Consider the following 20,949-nt stretch of genomic DNA (forward strand, 5'->3'; position numbering starts at 1 on the left):
ATCGCGACAAAAACGCGGCAAAAACGCCGCAAAAATGCTACAAAAACGCTGCTCAAAAACGTGCCAAGCATGAAAAAAAAACCTCCAAAAACGCTCAAAAGCAACATGCATAGGTGTGAATCGAGCCTCACACCTATGCATGTTGCTTTTGAGCGTTTTTGGAGATTCACACCTATGCATGTTGCTTTTGAGCGTTTTTGGAGGGTTTTTTTTCATGCTTGCCACGTTTTTGAGCAGCGTTTTTGTAGCGTTTTTGCCGCGTTTTTGCCGCGTTTTTGCCGCGATTTGCGTTTTGCGTTTTTTTTTTTTTTTTTTTCATTTTTTTTACAGTCTTACAAAAAAATTACAAAAAAAAAAAAATAAAAAAAAAAAAATAAAAACGGCAAAAACGCACCAAAAACGCACCACAAACGCATCAAAAACGCTGCAAAAACGGTGCACTTGCGTTTTTGATGCTTGTCCATTGAAAACCATTACATGCAAAACGCTGCTTTTTGCATGAAAAAAAGTCCCCGACCCTTTCCAAAAACGCAGAGATACAAAAAAGCATTGATGTGAACATGTTCCATAGGAACCCATGTTAAAAAATTCCCGTGCATTTCTGCAAAATGCAAAATGCATCAAAAAACACGCTAGTGTGAATGGGGCCTAACTCAACCTTGGAGTGGGCTGCATATACCTGTAGCAGCTTTAATAGCTTTCTTTATCCATAAAACTGAACTTCACTCTCCTAATCAACACTGAATATTTTTCATTTTCAATGTATTTATTGGTTTATCATTCAGTATAAAAGATTCAGTGCAAGCATATGAATTGGGCTAAAGATTGATCAAATAGTACAGAAGATTCCATACAAAAAATTCCAAACGCTGAATATTTTTAATCCTTATGCTGCTAGCATTAATAGATATGAAATATTTCATATATACTTGTTTTACATTTTTTTTTTTAACATTTTTTCAGTTACTTCCTGCCTAAGCAAATGATATCATACATCCCATGAGTCTTCAGGAGAGAAGGAGGAGCTTTCCCAGCTAAGCACACCCTCAGATGGATTCCAGAAATTAAATGCTACATGAATCATTTTCCCTTACTCAAGATGGCCAAGGCCAGAAAGTCTAAGGGGTGTTTTTCACAGTGATTTCTCAGCAAAATAAAGTATGGAGACATGGATGGATTTGTGAGTTTACTTACTGAATATTATATATTAAAAATGAATTAGATAGCATTTTTGGTTTATAGTGCTCAGATGCAGTGACGTTCTGCTTTAAAGTGACCCTGTCACCAAAGTGCTATAAGACATAGGCTGTGGGAGGTTAAGTATAGCTTCTCTTTTTACAGGTTGGACTTCTTTTACAATGACCCTGTGGGCAAAGGATCACTTTAATTTCGCATCCAGGCCAATTCTGACACTTTGCTCCTACATGTCAAAAATCATCATTTCTTTGCTATAAAATTACATGGAACCCCCAAACATTATATATGTTTTTTTAGCACAGACCCTATAAAATACAATGGCGGTCATTGCAACTTTTTATCTTGCACGGTATTTGCGCAGCAATTTTTCAAACGCGTTTTAAAAAAAAAAAAACAGTTTCATGCTTTAAAAAAAAACAAAACAGCAAAGTTAGCCAAATTTTTTTGCATAATATGAAACGTTGAGTAAATAGATACCTAACATGTCACGCTTCAAAATTGCACACGCTCGTGGAATGGTGTCAAACTTTGGTACTTAAAAATCCGCATAGGCGACGCTTTAAAATTTTTTACTGGTTACATGTTTTGAGTTACAGAGGAGGTCTAGGGCTAGAATTATTGCTCTCGCTCTAACGTTCACGGCGATACCTCACATGTGTGGTTTGAACACCGGTTTCATATGTGGGCGGGACTTACGTATACTGTCTTTTTTACAGTCTTTTATTTTCACACTTTAAAAAAAAAAATAAAAAATTTGATCACTTTTATTCCTATTACAAGGAATGTAAACATCCCTTGTAATAGGAATATGGCATGATCGGTCCTCTTTACAGTGAGATATGGGGTCAATAAGACCCCACATCTCACCTCTAGGCTGGGAAGCCTAAAATAAAACAAAAAACAAAAAAAAACGATCACCGCTTCCCAGCCGAGGCGGCGCCATTTTTTTGAATGCAGCGGCCGGGCGTGACGTCATAACATCCAGCGCCAGCGGATCCGCTCTCTGACTCACCGATCGCTGAGGTGAGTCGGTAGAAGCACCAGAGGGCGGCGGGAGGGGGGGACGTCCCTTTTCACCGCCCGTAAGAACGATCAAGCGGCGGAACAGCCGCTATGATCGTTCTTATGGTGTACGGAATCGCTGGCTGAAAATGCCGGTATGTGAATGATGTCTGTAGCCTCAGGCATCATTCAGATATAACCCCGGAAAGTCAAGGCCGTCATATGACGGCCTTAGGATATCAAGTGGTTAAAGGCCTGGAATTCCATATATTCATTTTGGAGAAAATACATCTTACAGGTGACCATAGGCGTGCGCACAGGGTGTGCCAGGTGTGCCTGGGCACACCCTATTTGCCTTGTGTGCTGCATATTCCCCCCTGTTTAGACCACTGATATTTCATCCCCCCCCCCCCCCCCCAAAAATGTTACACAAGCCCAAAAATTTGGGGAAAAGAAAATTAACAAAATTACACTGTCCACTGCCCTACTGACACCATCAGTACATATACACATGCATATGTATTTGAGCTTTGGGGTGCACATCCTAATGCAAGAGGCTGCGCACACCTATGCAGATGACTTAACTAACATATTCAAATATATTAAAGTGTGGGTAAAGATTTGAAAAGTGAACTCGTCATGCCAGGGACTAGCAAACGGCACATCAGTAACACATGGGTGTGAATTGACTGAGGACCCATAGATAGCTAGCTCATGCAGCATTAACTGTTTCTTCTCAGCGCTCAGTTCCGTATTAAGTAAAGCAATATTATTAGACGTCTTATTTAATAATGGGTAGGAGAAAAAAAATTCAATCAACTTAGTAAAGGTACATTTACAGCAACATTGGTAAAGCAACCAGCTGTGCTCTATGGTTCCATCTATCGATCCCTAAGTCACTACATGACACAGTAGCGACATACGGGTCAGCAGGAGTAACCACTGAAAACTTACACTACTAAGTGTTTAAGGGTTTTCATATTCATATGTACATATTCAACATTTTTCAGTTAGCCATAAAAACATCAGATTCACATATCATGCTTGATTTTCTTATCCCTGCTATTGATGTATACTGGTTATTTTTCTATCTTGACTCTGCTTAAATGCTATGCTAAGTTTTATAACAGTACATAAGACGTGTTTTATGAACATACAAAGTAAAAGAAATGAAAGTTAAAATAAAAATATACTTACTTGGCTGCAGTATATTGTACCCATCTAAGCAGGGCTTTCTTGGCACCTCCCTGAATTTTATTGACCACTTTGCGTTTGTTTGGGGGACTGGCTGTATCAGAGCCCACTAAACTGTCTACTGAAGATGTGCTACTAGACAGTGAATGAAGTTGTGGAAGATTGCTGGTTAATTCTTCAATCTATAAAAAGTATATATAAAAAAAAAAAAAACCTTATACATGAACACTTGATCAATTAAATTTGAATGTGAACATAGTGATACAAAATGTGGTTGAGTTTAAATATCGCAGTGAATGACCAATCAGAAAGCCCTTACACTGGTGAATCAGCAGCCGCAAGAGCACTTTCTGACCGGCACCCTCGCAACTTTTTACATTTCTTTTTTAAAAATAATTCATAATGATTTTCTGCATATGTTTTTGAGTTATTATGGTCAGGAATTATTTGTAAAAAAAATGCAGTTTTTAGTCAGGTAAACATGATAATATAAACACAATAAATATTGTATATTTACATTTTACATTTACATTTAAAGCAGCAGATGGATCTCTAGCCTCCTTTTAACCTTTGGCATTGCATCTTTCTTGGTACAATACTAAAATCTGTTAACAAAACTCTATGGTGTTTGTTTGTCACTGTTTTCACCCAAGATTCACACATTATTCTCCTAAGATTCCACAAAAAAAAATGAGAATCTTTAGTGACAGTTGGGTAAATTGACAAATAGACTCCCATGAGCCATCACAGCAGCAGTGAATTAAACCTAATCACACAGCTCAGTGAATAAATAGCTGTTAAAAGTAGTTGACATTACTACAGGGTTGACACTGTGCAACCATGCTAATGCCTAGTACACATTAAGAGAAAATTGGATGAAAAAAAAAAAATGCATTCAGGTGATTGTCCGATAATCTATTTGTTAGTACACAACTTTCGAGAGCCGATCACGACAGTTCATGTGAAAAAATCTGAAGGGACAATCATGAAAATATTTCTCGCAAGATAACAGAAGGAACGATTTGACCAAGACCGCTCATGCTCAGAAACTAAAGAATGCATTACAATACAGCACATTACATCATATCTAAAGTTGTATTCTGACCAACGAGAATTTTTGTAACTTTAGTAACCAATTTGTTTTTGATATGAGACTAGCATACGTAAAAAAAAAAAAAAAAAAAAGGACAATCATTAGTCTGATATTCTCATTGTGTGTAAATGGTTTAAAGTGGTTGTAAAGTCAGAAAGTTTTTTTATCTTAATGCATTCAATGCATTAAGATAAAAAACCTGTGTGCAGCAGCCGCCCCAGCACCCCTAATACTTATTTGAGCTCATCTCTCTCCAGCGATGTCCACGTGAGCCTGAGCTGTCCAGGACTCTCCTCCTGATTGGCTGAGACACAGCAGCAGCGCCATTGGCTCCTGTTGCTGTCAATCAAAGTCAGTTAGCCAATCAGGAGAGAGAGGGGGCAGACACAGGGATCTGTGACTGTGCTCAGGTGCCCCCATAGCAAGCTGTTTGCTGTGGGGGCACTCGCCAGGAGGGAGGGGCCAGGAGCAGCGAAGAGGTACCTGAGAAGAGGAGGATCTGGGCTGCCCTGTGCAATCCACTGCACAGGGCAGGTAAGTATGACATGTTTAATTTTTAGAGAAAAAAAAACTTTAAAAAAAGACTTTACAATCTCTTTAAACTGGCACAGTCTAACCTACAAATATCCTTCTTGTGGCAAAAAAAAAATATTTACTTTTTATTAGTGTTGTGCGAATGGTTCAGCTCGAGCATGAGTTCAGGCCGAACATTGGCTGTTTGCACCGTCGGGGAACACCCAAATTTGCAGGGTGTTCACCCCACCGAACTCCCTGCAATGCACAGTGCATTCTACATCCTGATTGGACAAAGCTTTGCCCAATCAGGGTGCAGTGAAAGCTGGTTGTTAAGGAGCTGAGCCGGTATTCTGGCGGATAGTGCCCGTTATCGAGAAGTGCCCGGGATGCACTGCGCATGCGCCGTATGGAACAGCAAAAGCTGAGTTTACAATAAGCTGTTGTGTTGGCGGGACGGAACCTGCGCACAACAGCTAATGGAAGAAATCTTTCTGTCAGATGGTGTCTGGCGCTGGCGAGGCATGTTCATGTTGGTGAGGGGTGAATTAGTACATGATGGGGGTAGATTTTTAAATGAAGGCCAGTGCTGCAAAACACATTTTTCAGATAGAAAAATCCACCCTTCAGTTGACTAAACACAACCTGCAAGCGTCCAGGAAGAATAGCAGAAAAATATGTGTTTTGCAGCACTGCCCATTATTGAATAATCTGCCCCCATCTTGTACTAATCCGCCCCTCATCAACATGAACACGCCTCTCCACTGCAAGGCACAATCTGTCAGAAAATGTTCTCCCGTCGGCTATTGTGCGCAGGGGCCATCTCTCCGACACAACAGCTGGTCCTTAACAACCGATGAGTCATCAGCTGTCAAAGGGCTTCACCGCTGACAGCTGAATTGAAAAAAAAAATTTGCAGGTAAAAATACTAAACAATAAAAAATGGCGTGGGGCACCCACCGCTCCCTTGCGATGTCACGGACTGATGCATGCTGGGTCAGAGATGTCACAAGGGACCAGTGCCACCAGGGGATGTCGCCAGGTGGCCCCGCCCTTATGTATATAAGTATTGTCAAACGGCAAGTCAGCCATTCGGCAGTTTGTCTTCACGGCGGCCGGAGCGTTTATTTTTTTGATTTTCGACTCCAGGGGTGCGGTGTTGTCATGATTGATGATGGATCTACATCAGGGGACACTGCTTTTTTTTTTTTTAATAAAGGAATTGTCAAAAACTGTCTCTGTGTTTTTGTTACTTTTTGACACTTTTTGGTGAGTGCTTTATACCACATACTCATTCACATAGAGGGCAGCCGGGATCTGGGGGCCCCCTTCTTAAAGGGGGCTTCCAGACTTTGAGAAGCCCCCCGCCCGTAGACCCCCCAACCACAGCCCTGGGTTGTGGGGAAGAGATCCATGTCCTCATAACATGGGGACAAGGTGCTTTGGGGACCCACCCACCCCCCATGTTGAGGGCATGTGGCCTGGTATAGCTCAGGAGGGGGGCACTCGCTCACCCCCCCTTTTCTGGCCTGCCAGGTTGCATGCTCAGATAAGGGTCTGTTATGGATTTTGGGGGGACCCCACACCATTTTTTTTCTATTGCTGGAAATGGTATTGTATTGCTGGAAATTTAAATGTCATTTCATGCATTTTTTTTTTAGAAATGTAATTTTTGCTGCAGCAAGTTCGATACATGCTACAGATGCACCACTTTACAGGCACCACTTTACAGGCAGACTAAGGGGGCCCCCAGGCACTATATTTAACCACTTCCGGACTCCCCGCCGTCGTTATATGTCGGTACTTTGAAGAGGAATATCGTTGTTATGGCAGCTGCAAGCTACTAAGAGGTCCTGTCATGCTTTTTTTCTATTACAAGGGATGTTTACATTCCTTGTAATAGGAATAAAAGTGACAGATTTTTTTTTTAAAGAACAATGTAAAAATAATAAATAAAAGGTAAAATAAATAAGAAAAAAAAAATGTAAACGCGCCCTGTCCCATCAAGCTCGCATGCAGAAGCGTGCAGAAGTGAATGCATAAGTGAGTAGCGCCCGCATATTAAAACGGTGTTCACCGCGATCGTTAGAGTGGGCGAAATAATTCTAGCCCTAGACCTCCTCTGTAACTCAAAACATGCAACCTGTAGAATTTTTTAAACGTCGCATATGGAGATTTTTAAGGGTAAAAGGGTTAAGGGTAAAAGTTTGTCGCCATTCCACGAGCAGATGTAATTTTTAAGTGTGACATGTTGAGTATCAATTTACTCGGTGTAACATTATCATTCACAATATAACAAAGATTGTGCTAACTTTACTGTTGTCTTATTTTTTAATTCAAAAAAGTATATTTTTTCCTAAAAAGTGCGCAAATAGGGTGTGACAGAATGTATTGCAACGACCGCCATTTTATTCTCTAGGGTGTGAGAAAACATATATATATAATGTTTGGGGGTCTTAAGTAATTTTCTAGCAAAAAAAAATGATTTTAACTTGTAAACAACAAGTGTAAAAAAAGAGACTCGGGCTGAAGTGGTTAAAGGAATTTTTCATTCTTATTGTTGCACTTTAAGCATCATTAAAATCACTGCTCCTGTAAAAAAATTTTTTTTTTTAATGTTTACATTGATATACAGTATGTCCCCCCAGGGCAGTACCCGGACCCCCACACACTTTTTATGGTCAATTATTTGCATATAAGCCTTCAAAATAGAAACTTTAGATTTTTCAAGTTCGGCTCCCATAGACTTCCACAGTGTTTGCAGTTCGGGTCAGAACTTTTTCTCTGTTTGGGAGTTTTGGTGAGAAAAGAATGGGGGGGGGGGGGGGTTGGTGTTTGGCCCATCTCTACTTTTTATGTAGGGGATGTGCTTTTTTCTGCCAGAGGGGGTATATTTAGGGTAGTTTTGTTTATTTTGCTTCTTTGTTTATTAGGTAGGCTTCACATTTGTTTGCTGTGGTAATGAGTTGTAAAATTGGTGGTGCAGTGACATATATTATAACACCCCAACACAATATGCAAATGCACCCCAATGCACGAGCATTGCAGAGCACCATCCATGCAATGCATGTTCAGGTAAATGTTCAGGTGCATTTTCAAAAAATCTGTACTTTTCAGTTTTAAGTACATTGGCAATGCAACACACATTATTGTGTACCTAAACATGCATGCAGTAACATTTATTTGATTGCTCTTATTTGTGTACTATCACTTTAAATTTCTTATTTTACCTTTTTTCCCTGTCTAGTTTTTTTTTTCTTTGAAAAAAAAAAAATAAAAGTAAAGAAGCTAATGAGGGACTGTTTTTTTTAGCACTAGTCTAGGATAATTAGAAGGAACATTGTTACCCTCAGAAGCCTTTTAAAGCACATTGCACATTATAAATCACCCTAATTTCACATTTCCAATTACCTCCAAAGCACTTAGCCAAATTCCCAATTTTCAGAAAAATGGTAACTCTCAGATCCGCTCCTCACTAACCCCAAATTATAATTACCTGAAAATACAGAATGATGGTCCATATTAAACCAAGCACAATGGTAGGTTTCCCATCAGCAATGTCAGTTGAGTTGATATTTACTAATTTAATCTGGAACAAAAAGACAACAACAGTGAATCACAACTGGATATTTCCCAAACTACTGCTTCAAAATATTTGTTTTAATTTGAATTTAATTATTCAAATTATTTTAGAAGATGCTAATTTTATACACCTCTCTTGAGCATGTTTGGTAATTATACAGTACATGAACAAAGAATAAAGAAGCACAGCCCAAATTATGTAATTTATTATATCCTTTGCCTGTAGGTGTTGCTGTTTGTTGCTATTCACTGTGGAAATACAGACATGCTCATGAGCAAATAGGAAGGGGAACGGAAATAAGGAAAAAACAACAACAACAAAAAAGAAACCAATGTGCATGCTAAAGGCATTAACAGCTGCCTTGCAAAGAGTGAACAGAAGTTGTAAAAGAAGCATCACCTTAAAAAGAAAATCATTATATAATCAACATAAAGTACTCAGTAATATAAAGCACTCAGCATGCTCAGCTGCATATTTCATTAAAAAATTCTAAAAATGTAATATCAAATTCAGTTGTTTATTACTTAAAAGTTATTACAGTCTATTAAAACCACTAACCGGGGATCCTCTGTATACAGACTTGCATGTAAAGTAAAATGCACAAATGCACAGTATTAAAATAAACTGTTGCAATTATCAAGTCTATAAAGCCTCTATACCAAAGTAACACCATTATTATGGCATACATACAGGCACACACTGGGGGAGATCTACTAAAGCTGGTCCATACAAAAATCTGGTGCATAGCATAGCAGCTTCTAACTGCAGCTTGTTTAATTAAAATGGTTCTAAAGTCATAAGGTTTTTTAACTTAATGCATTCTATGCATTAGGATAAAAAACCTTCTGTGTGCAGCGGCCCCTCTCAGCCCTCCTAATACTTACCTGAGCCCCATCTTGATCCAGTGATGTTGCATGAGAGACTCAGCTGTCCGGGATTCTCCCTCCTGATTGGCTGAGACAGAGCAGTTGGCGCCATTGGCTCCTGCTGCTGTCAATTAAAGTCAGTGAGCCAATAAGGAGATAGAGGGGGGCCCGAGCCGCAGCTCTGGGTCTGAATGAATACACAGAACAGCAGCTTGGGTGCCCCCATAGCAAGCTGCTTGCTGTAGGCGCACTTGCCAGGAGGGATGGGGCCAGGAGTGCCGGCGAGGGACCAGAGAAGAGGAGGATCGGGGCTGCTCTGTGCAAATCCCCTGCACAGAGCAGGTAATTATGACATGTTTGCTATTAAAAAAAAAAAAAAAAAAAAAAGACTGTAGCCACCCTGGCAGTATGATTATGTCAGATTTTTGCATCTCAAAGCGGTACAATTGTTTTGGATAGAAATTTGGCGTTTTATATTGTAGGCCTGTAATTCTTAGTAATAACACACTTAAATCTGTCCACCAAGAGTCTAGTAGATATCCCAGGTATGATGAAGTTTGAAACACAAAATCATAAATTATAATATAATAAATAACTATAAATAATTATAAAAAATAATAATATAATAATAAAATTAATTTCCCCACAATTCACTATCGCTCAATTCTGCAAGTGTTCTAATTTACTATCGCTGTTTTCTAGCTGGTCTAAAACCACTTTTGACGTAAAGGGACACTTTTTGGTTGCTATGGACAATCTCAAGTTTCCAGACAGAAAGAACAGTATATATAATATAAAACTGCATGCAGGGCACTGGACAAAGCACTGGGGACAAAAGGGATGTGAAAAAATCAGACATAATCATACCGCCAGGGGAGGCTACCCATGTGTAATACCCCCACCGGCTTGCAATAACAATTACAATGACAATCCTAGCAGCTGTGACCTGAACCTGGCTGTACACTAGTAGAATTTCTAATGAAATGTTTGTTTTCAGAAGGTTCATTCAGTTTTTTTGATGGCTATTGGGGTCAAATCAACTGTAATTACAAAAAAGTTCAGAGGAGCAGAATGAAAAAAAAAATCTCGAATTAACGACATTCTAACTATGAATGTGTTTTTTGTTTGAGGAAAAGTGTACATATTGTAGTAAAACCTGTTTAATATGTTTGGGATTGCATTTAAATAGCAGATCTGGGGAAACTTTTAAGAGATTCAAATGAAAATAGTTGACTCAATGGTGGCAAGGAAGAACGTTTTAGGAATGTTTTGACGAGAATTTTTGCATGAACATTTGTATAAATGGCCAGCTTAAGAGTTGTGTAGGAACTTTCATGTCTACGGAGAGATGAGTGGGGTGGATAATCAGGAAAATCCATCCTGAAAGATTGACTGCTCCCCAGAGCATGTGAAGCAAGAAGCACTCTGAGAAGACAAAAACTAACAATTAGATTAGGCAAATGTTCCCTTACGTCCTATTAGGGATCTTTATGCTGGCTATATATTAATATTTTATTTATGTGCTGATATGTCCGATCAGCAAAATTTACCATCCACCATGTAGTGTGAAAGTCTACCTCACCAAAATGGGTTGTCTAGGTAGCTCTCTTACCAGGTAGTTACTGGAAAATATTGCTGCTCTCACAGATCATATTTGTAACAAATATGTAACAAATATGTGGCCAATGTAAACTTAAAGCAGATCTTCACCCTCTATGTGATGTTCCCCCGCTCTTGACTCCTTCTCCCCTCCTCTACTCGAATACGGCAGTCCCAGCCCCTCCATCATTCGCCTAGTTGAATGACATGCACAGTGCTCACTGGGCCTCCTGGAATATGCATGTCACATAGAGGCTTTTAGTCTTACATTTAGTAAGACCGAAGGGGGCTGGCCTAGCAGCACGTAACCATAGGGTCCCGCCGGCTGAACCCAGAAGAGCTAATGGGCCTCTCAATGACATCACAAGTAATATGGCGGCCCGGGACTGAGCAGTGTCTGTTGACAGAAGGCTGTCAACGCTAGAACTGGTGGCTAGGTGAGTATCCGAACTGTGCCTGAAACACCACCTATTAAACAGGGGCATAGTGAAAAAAATGGAAAGGGGGGTAGGCTGAAGGCCCTCTTTAAATTCTGCTGTGCAGGGGTTTGAGGTTAGGTAATACACAAGTATATTTCAGGCAGCTATACCAGCAATATTATAAAATACCTCTTTTTGGGGGTAATAAATAATAATATAATTGGACCAGATAGTGGTCCTTTATTGGTCAGTTCTCCCACAACTGAAAATCCACTATTTGGCAAATGGTGGAGAGTTAAATACCTAACAGTTGTGAAATCTTTTGCTTGAGTTCCTGGGTCTGTACACTTACTGCAGCCATTAAAAGGGAGCCCCACTTTTGCCAAAGGAAATTTCCTGAGTGTCAATTTTGGGGTAAACTTGCCCTTTGAAGTGTGTGTGTATAGCGAAAATATTATGTTTAGTTATGGAGTATATGGTGAGGTTAAAACCCCTCAGTTTATATTTTGCTGGCTGTGCCCCCCCATGGGAAGATTTATTTTCACCTTTTGTTCTGGTGACAACTGTGATTGTGGACACTTTGACATTTTGGACAGTGGTTACCAGGACAAATCGAGAGGGTAAATTTATCTAGTAGGAACATCTAGCGGAAATAAAAATAAATTCTTCTCTACACCCAAACCTAAACCTAATAAAAAAGCTTTAAACTTAGCAATATTCGCTCACAGAACACTATGATGCGAACTGGGTCTGAAAGGCTGCCAGGGGCTGAATGCACATATGCTGATATGTGCTGTATATATTTAGTTTAAATATAGGCAAAACTCTATTTGTGTAATGGTCATTCTGGTATTGTGAGCGATGAGGACAAATTCATTAAATATATGTGTTGCACACAAATAGGGAGAATACGTGTGGACCTTCAATACCTTCAAGCTGACCTGAGTACCTAAGACTATATTAATACATTTCTGTTAATTAAAAAAAAATAGATTATTCTGAATTTAAAAGTCCATATAGAGAATCCTCTCTGTAAACACAATAGCTGGGTAAGAAAATGTTCTTATATCTTAGATTGTCTTTGTGTTACTAGGAACTCATCAATCTTTCAATAGATTCAATCAGTGTGGCTAGATTGAATTTTTCACCAGAATAAATCTCCATGCTTGGGGCGACATGTCAATATTCCACCTGTTTAAATCACTGCGTCTGAAATAAAATGCCAATCTTGCACAGTACCTAAAAAGATATATTCATGTTCTTTTGACTACCTATTGAACAAAGTTAAATAACAAAGTACTGTTCTGTAGCTACAATACAGCCCCATGATATTGCAAGTTCTTGTGATAATGAGACACAAATTTAACACAATGAGGTTCTAAGGAAAGCACGCTAGAAAGAAAATGTTTAGTTTACTATATCATTTTTAAGCAATGAATTGGATAAAGGACAGTGAAAAGCTGATTGATTTCTGTGATGTCTCTATACTTTATATACAGTATATGCTCTTATAAGGAAAATGTATGAGGATTGAAAGATTGGAAAGGGGTCAGCGTTGATTCACTCATCCTAGGTCATACAATATAACAGTGTTTGCAACATTCAATAACCAGTCAAGAATAGCATGCATTGTAGTAAGAAAACATACCCTTCTGCCTTCCAGAAACCTTAGCGCTGCACCAATGTTGGCTACCCAGTGAATGCGCTTCAGTTGCCTTCCTTGTTCACATGGCTGCAGGAAGTATTTAGGAAAAATATTAGCCTGATATATAATTGCGGTAAAATAATAATGACGGCTAAGGATGTGTAAATTGTTACGTTTTTGAGTCTAGACTTTTTGGTCTCCTTTAGCATGCTGTTGCTACTCTTGAAGATAACAATGCTTTTGTGCTCTGAACAGGCTTTACCAGACTTGTGGAGGTACCTACTACAAAAAACATTCCTGGATCCAACTATCAATGGCCAAATCAGGTCACATCTAATTGCCTGCATTTTTTTATAGCAGCAGTGTAGACCAGTACACTTTAGACATTAGGAGCACCTTTGTAATGAAAACATGTCTTCTCACACAAAGTTGATTATACTGTACAGTATGACAACAGCCATAATCATTTCTATATAACACATAGCTTCAATAAAATGTCTATAAACATCTATAAAAGGACATAAAATGCCTACAGGTATAGAGGAAATATTTTGTGCAGTTCATGCTCCAATTTAACTTTGTATGCCAAAGCTAAACTAGTCTAGGCAGCATACTGTACATATCTAAGATGAGTTTGAGTGGTGTCCACCATGTCCAGAAAGCAAAGTGTCTGCGAATGCCATTGGAGTTAAACTCCCAAAAGACGGCAGGAGAAAGGAAAAAGGGAAAAGTGTTGTATTTGCAAACTTGCTTAATTTGTCTGACTATAATAAATTAATTATGTTAAACCACAAAATATTATGTTAGGTTCACACTGATAGATTGTGAGTTTAATCAATTCTTCTGTGTGATTTAATTAGTGCAAGTTGTTGGGGTTCAGAGGCAATTTCAATTTGTTTTGCATGCGATTTGGATAAAGCTACGATTCTCTCTCTTTCTCGTACTGGAAGCTTGATATCTTAGGACAGATAATTGTTTTGAATGCGGTTACTATTCAAGTCTATGGAGGTAATAATTGCACCGTACTGCTTTAAACTCACAGGACCCTTTTCAAAATCGCATTGGAATTGCGCTGCACATATGTGAACAGCCTCCATAGAAAGTCATGTTAATTCTGTTGTCATGTGATTCTTTTTTTTTTTTTTTTTGGTGTGTGGGGTCTGTTAATAATGATTCATTGATTCTCCATGAATATGGGGTGGAAGTGAGGCCTATAAATTGGGTGCTAAGAGTGGTGATGTGGTGGTCTGACCAGGAATAAGGGTGTATTGAGGCATCATGGGTGTTGGCTAGAATTATTGGGGTACAAAATATGTAGTAATTTCGTGAATATGAATCCTGTGGATCAGAATAAAAGGTATACTTCACGTGCACCTACATTTAAAGCTCTCCAGGAGTCAATCAATTATAAATCATTTATGTGTGTAATAGTTGTTTTATAGTTTTGTCATGTGATTCTAGGGGGTTGATTTACTAAAGGCAAATACACTGTGCACTTTGCAAAGTGCAGTTGCCCTCTGCAAGTGCAGTTGCTCCAGAGTTTAGTAAATGAAGTAAGGCTTCACTTTGCAAAGAATACCCAATCATGTGCAAGGAAAATTAAAAAAAAAACAGCAGTTTTGCTTGCACATGATTGGATAATGGAAGGCAGCAGGGCTTGTGCTCATTTACTAACCTCTAGAGCAACTACTCTTGCAGAGTGCAACTGCACTTTGCAAAGTGCAGATTCTATTTGCCTTTAGTAGATCCACCCTCATGTGTTCTGGAACACAACAGAAATCTTAGCAGTGTGAACCAGGGCTTAGGCCCCTTTCACACTGGGGTGGGAGGTGCGTCTGCGGTAAAGCGCTGCTATTATTAGCAGCGATTTACCGTCATCTTAGCGGGGCCGAGAAAGGGTTAAAAACCACTGCAAAGCACCTCTACAGAGGCGCTTTGCCGGCGGTAAAGCCGCGTCGTCCCATTGATTTCAATGGGCAGGAGCGGTGAAAGAGCGGTGTATACACTCCGCTCCTTCACCGCTCCGAAGATGCTGCTAGCAGGACTTTTTTTCCCGTCCTGCTAGCGCACCGCTCCAGTGTGAAAGGAGACACAGCAGCGGCTGTTTTGGGTCGGTTTACAGGCGCTAATTTTAGCGCAATAGCACCTGCAAACCGCCCCAATGTGAAAGGGGTCTTAAACTAAATCTAAACACTTCAATTAGATGCATTCAAATGATAATAATTATATTATGATATATTTTCAAATCAAATTAAACTAAATTAAATCAGAATGTGAAAAGCTCTTTTGAACACTTTCTATGTTACCTACCAGTTTTTGTCCTGACAAGACTTCTAATAATGCAAGTAACTTTGTTCCATCTTTTATGTCATCGAAAAGATCATTTATTACTATCGGAGGATTTCTCTATAGAAAGGGAAAAACAAGACAACGGTCAGTTTCATGAAGTGCAATTAGATATCTGCTTACAACTATTTGAATATATTTATTTATTACAAGTATTTATTATTTAAAGTGCTGGCAATTTACACAGCGCTTTACATACTGAAGATTTATATCAGTCCCTGCCCTCAAGGAGCTTACAGTCCAAGGTCGCTATCATACATGCATACATACAAGCACACACAATTTGGAAACACCTAACCTGCCAGCATGTCTTTGCCGTGTGGTAAGAAATCAGAGTACACGGAAGAAAAACCCACACAAGTACAGGAAGAACAAACCAACTCCATACAAATTGTGTCTGGACCAGGATATATCAGTAACTTTACATAAACCTGCTTTGTACATATCATACCACAAACTCAAAAGTGCAAAAAAGTAGTGTGCAAGAACTATAGTAACCAACCAGAAATCACGTCCCTATTGGTCAAATTGCGCTAACTACTGATTTGAATTTATGTAAAGAGAGCAGCTGTGCTGTCACATAAAGAGAACTGGTTATTTGCTAAAAATGTTCAAATAAAAATAGTTTTATTTGAAATAATCAGTCATCATTGTACACACAGGGTGCATATGGCATAGCGTAACTGAATATCAGGCTATACATTCACGGCATTGATTCAGGATACCTTTGAAAAGTTCTCATCCTGTATGGGGAATTCTTTTATGCTGCTAAAATACCTCACACAACAGTTACCTCCATTCAGTTGTAAAAGATCAATCATTTGTCATGTTTATTTATTTTTACTTATTTATTACAGGTATTTATATAGAGCCGTCAATTTAGGCAGCGCTTTACATACACTATATTACCAAAAGTATTGGGACGCCTGCCTTTACACACACATGAACTTTAATGGCATCCCAGTCTAATGCCCCGTACACACGGTCGGATTTTCCGACGGAAAATGTGTGATAGGACCTTGTTGTCGGAAATTCCGACCGTGTGTAGGCTCCATCACACATTTTCCATCGGATTTTCCGATACACAAAGTTTGAGAGCAGGATATAAAATTTTCCGACAACAATCAGTTGTCGGAAATTCGGATCGTGTGTACACAAATCCGACGGACAAAGTGCCACGCATGCTCAGAATAAATAAAGAGATGAAAGCTATTGGCCACTGCCCCATTTATAGTCCCGATGTACGTGTTTTACGTCACCGCGTTTAGAACGATCGGATTTTCCGACAACTTTGTGTGACCGTGTGTATGCAAGACAAGTTTGAGCCAACATCCGTCGGAATAAAAACCTAGGATTTTGTTGTCGGAATGTCCGAACAAAGTCCGACCGTGTGTACGGGGCATTAGTCCGTAGGGTTCAATATTGAGTTGGCCCACCCTTTGCAGCTTTAACAGCTTCAACTCTTCTGGGAAGGCTGTCCCCAAGGTTTAGGAGTTTGTGCATGGGACTGTTTGACCATTCTTCCAGAAGCGCATTTGTGAGATCAGGCACTGATGTGGGTAAGAAGGCCTGACTTGTATTCTCTGCTCTAATTCATCTCAAAGATGTTCTATCGGGTTGAAATCAGGACTCTGCAGACCAGTCAAGTTCCTCCACCCCAAACTCGCTCATTTATGTCTTTATGTACCTTGCTTTGTGCATTGGTCCAAATCATTTGGTGGAGGGGGATTATGGTGTTGGGTGGTTTCTCAGGGGTTGGGCTTGGCCCCTTAGTTCCAGTGAAGGGAACTCTTCAGGCGTCAGCATACCAAGGCATTTTGGACAATTTCAGGCTCCCAACTTTGTGGACACAGTTTGGGGATGGCCCCTTCCTGTTCCAACAAGACTGCACACCAGAGCACAAAGCAAGGTCCATAAAGACATGGATAAGCAAGTTTGGGGTGGAGAAACTTGACTGGCCTGCCCTCAACCAGATAGAAAAACAGGCCTTCTCATCCAACATCAGTGCCGGGCCTCACAAATGCGCTTCTGGAAAAATAGTCAAACATTCCCATAGACACATTCCTAAACCTTGTGGACAGCCTTCCCAGAAGAGTTGAAGCTGTTATAGCTGCAAAGGGTGGGCCAACTCAATATTGAACCCTACGGACTAAGACTGGGATGCCATTAAAGTTCATGTGTGTGTAAAGTCAAGCGTCACAATACTTTTGGTAATATAGTGTACATTGCACATTCACATTAATCCCTGCCATCAAGGAGCTTAAAATCTAAGGTCCCTAACTCACATTTATACCTACACATACTGGGGCCAATTTGGATGCCAATGAACCTACCAGCATATTTTTGGAATGTGGGAGGAAGCCCACGTAGGCACAAGGAGAACATGCAAACTCCAGGCAGGTAATGCCTTGGTGGGATTCCAAGTGACAGCCCTAGTGCTGCTAGATGGAAGTGCTAATCACTTAGCCACTGTGCTTTTCAATCTAAAACTACCCCCCTCCTCCCAAGTGCACGGAAAAAGGTATAAAGTATACACAGCAGGACTTATTTATCAGAGTCTGAAGAAAATGGTGTTTTAGCAGTCTTCATTGCCCGTAGGATCTTCTTATTCTACTTAATTAAAAGGTTAGTCCACCCAATATTATTATTTTTGTTACAGGTGGGGCCCGCTTCAGCCTCTGGCTTCTTATATTTTGTTGGGATTAGGGTTGTTTACTAAGAGCGGTCATGTAGCTCAATGATCAGTATAAAATGTTTATTGGATAAGAATAACCAACAAGGTACGAAGGACCACTACAATCTGTCATTTTCATCACAATCATCAGAATTGGTCCAGGATCATCAGATGAAAAATACATATTTTTTATTACATTTTATTGTTGTTTTATCATTATTTTATTTGAGTTTGATGTCAGTTTTTTATTTCTTTATTTTTGTTGTTTTCTGTATAATTTGTTTATATATTTTTGGTTGTCTGAAATCAAGGTAATATGCAAAATCACTACACATGTACTTCACACCACACTTGGTCTCCTCCCATTTGTTGCTTGTTTTCCCATTTGTTCCTGTCTCCCCAGTCCTTCCCGCTGAACACCCCTCTGCCACCATATCTCATGACAGTTCTCTCACCATTAGCCCACTCATTCATCATTATTTATCAAATTGTGACTGTATTTGCAATTCACATCATTCTTGGCTTCCACTCACTGCCCTGTCATCCCTCACACTGACAACTGCTCCTCCTGGCTGACAGTCACCTACACACCCGCAATACTTTTTCTCCACAAGATAACCTCACTACATACCTGCTGTAGCATCTTACACCACCCTCAATCATGACAGACACCCCCCAGTGTCAGCCATCAGCTGTCCTACTCAGTACTGCTGTCCTGTCAGCCATGAAACCATGAGCTTCCTCGTTTCTTTCCTTGCTCACTCCTTAACCACTTAAGAACCGAGCCTCTTTCTGAGATTTGTTGTTAAAAACTGTTTGTTTTTTTTTGCTAGAAAATTACTTAGAACCCCCAAATATTATAAATTTTTTTCTAACACCCTAGAGAATAAAATGACGGTTGTTGCAATAATTTTTGTCACACCGTAATTGTGCAGCGGTCTTACAAGCGCACTATTTTTGAAAAAAATACACTTTTTTGAATAAAAAAATAAAATAACAGTAAAGTTAGCCCAATTTTTTTTTTATTGTGAAATATAATGTTACGTCGAGTAAATTGATGCCCAACATGACACGCTTCAAAATTGCACCCGCTCGTGGAATGGCGACAAACTTTTACCCTTAAAAATCTCCATAGGCAACTTTAAAAAATTGTACAGGTTGCAGAGGAGGTCTAGAGCTAGAATTATTGCTCTCGCTCTACCGATCGCGGTGATACCTCACTTGTGTGGTTTTAACACCGTTTTCATATGCGGGTGCTACTTACGAATGCGTTCGCTTCTGCACGCGAGCTCGGCAGGACAGGGGCGCGTTTAAAAAATTTTTTTCTTATTTATTTTACCTTTTATTTTTTATTTTTACACTGTTTTAAAAAAAAATGTGTCACTTTTATTCCTATTACAAGGGATGTAAACATCCCTTGTAATAGAAAAAAAGCATGACAGGACCTCTTAAATATGAGATCTGGGGTCAAAAAGACCTCAGATCTCATATTTACACTAAAATGCAAAAAAAAAAAAAAAAAAGTGTCATTTAAAAAAAAAAAAAAAAATGGCCCTTTAAGAGATATGCGCGGAAGTGACATTTTGACATTGCTTCCGCCCTGCATTGTTATGGAGACTGGTGGGGGCCTTCTTCCCCTCACTCGTCTCCATGCCCAGCAAGGGTGAAGATGCGATTGCCTCCGCCACTGCCAACGGCTCTGGTAAGTGGCAGAGGACACCGGAGTGCAGCAGGAGGGGGGGGGCCTCTCCCGGCGCCGAGAAAAGTGATCTTGCAGCAAATCCACTGCAGAGACCACTCTTATAGGAAACCGGACCGCCAGCCGAGCAAGAGGATACCAGGGTTATTGCAGCTAGCTGCTGCCATAGCAATGATATCCCCCTTTAAAGTAAGGACGTATATCGCCATGCGGCCGTCTGGAAGTGGTTAATCTGTCCCACTCCCTCTCTTCTGCCCCCTTATCTAATATATAAAGCATTTTTGTATTTATGGTTTAATTTAGCCCCAGGACAGACTACCTAATAAATACTGTCTGGTTCAAATACATTTTTTATATATAGAATATATAGCTGAATTGAATTATCATGCATACCTTTTGTGTTACATGGTTTGTGATATAAAACCGTTTTTATAGTGTATATATATATAGCTATATTAATTTTTAGCTGTGATTTAAAGCGTGATTCCGGCCATAAAAAAAAAACAGACACTGTAGCTGCTGACTTTAAATAAGTACTGTATTTATTGGCGTATAACACGCACTTTTTCACCCTGAAAATCGGGTGCAAATAGTGTGTGCGTGTTATACGCCAATACTGCAAATTGGGTCGCCTAGAAGGGAACAGGGAGGGGAGCAGGACGAGAGCCATCAGATTACATACAGCGAGAATCTCCTGTTTGCTCATCGGCCTCTGTAATAGGAAGTCTCGTCTCCTGGGCCGGCATTGGACCAGTGTTCTGTCTATCCTAGAACTTTGTATTAAAGAGGCTGCTGAGTAAACAGGAGGTTCTCACTGTATGTAATCTGACGGCGCTCATCCCGCCCCCCTCCATGTCCCCTCCGAGGCAGCAGTAATCTGAGGTGAGGCTGCAGATGGGCATTGATCAGCCTGCATTTGTGGCAACGGAGAGGCTGCATATGGGCATTCATCAAGCTGCATTGATGGGCAATTGTGAGACTGCAGATGGGCATTGACCCTTATTTTGCTTCAAAGTTCTTTATTTAAAATTTAAGTTTTTTTCCTGAAACTTCCCTCCTAAAATGAAGGTGCGTGTTATACGCCTGTGCGTGTTATATGCCGATAAATACGGTACTTAC

At 39.8% G+C, this 20,949-nt stretch overlaps 1 protein-coding gene across 1 annotated transcript in view; it reads right to left on the minus strand.

Annotated features, from left to right (window-relative positions):
• SYNE1 (spectrin repeat containing nuclear envelope protein 1) overlaps positions 1 to 20,949 on the minus strand; it is a 513,156-nt gene that overhangs the window by 453,418 nt on the left and 38,789 nt on the right. Inside the window, 5 exon segments of the mRNA XM_073627830.1 lie at positions 3,397 to 3,575; positions 8,496 to 8,588; positions 9,141 to 9,161; positions 13,115 to 13,198; positions 15,422 to 15,517. Of these exon segments, the coding sequence (XP_073483931.1) occupies positions 3,397 to 3,575; positions 8,496 to 8,588; positions 9,141 to 9,161; positions 13,115 to 13,198; positions 15,422 to 15,517 (473 nt within the window).

The sequence above is a fragment of the Aquarana catesbeiana genome, linkage group LG04 (genome assembly GCF_042186555.1).
Source record: "Aquarana catesbeiana isolate 2022-GZ linkage group LG04, ASM4218655v1, whole genome shotgun sequence".
In the NCBI taxonomy this organism is placed as follows: Eukaryota; Metazoa; Chordata; class Amphibia; order Anura; family Ranidae; genus Aquarana; species Aquarana catesbeiana.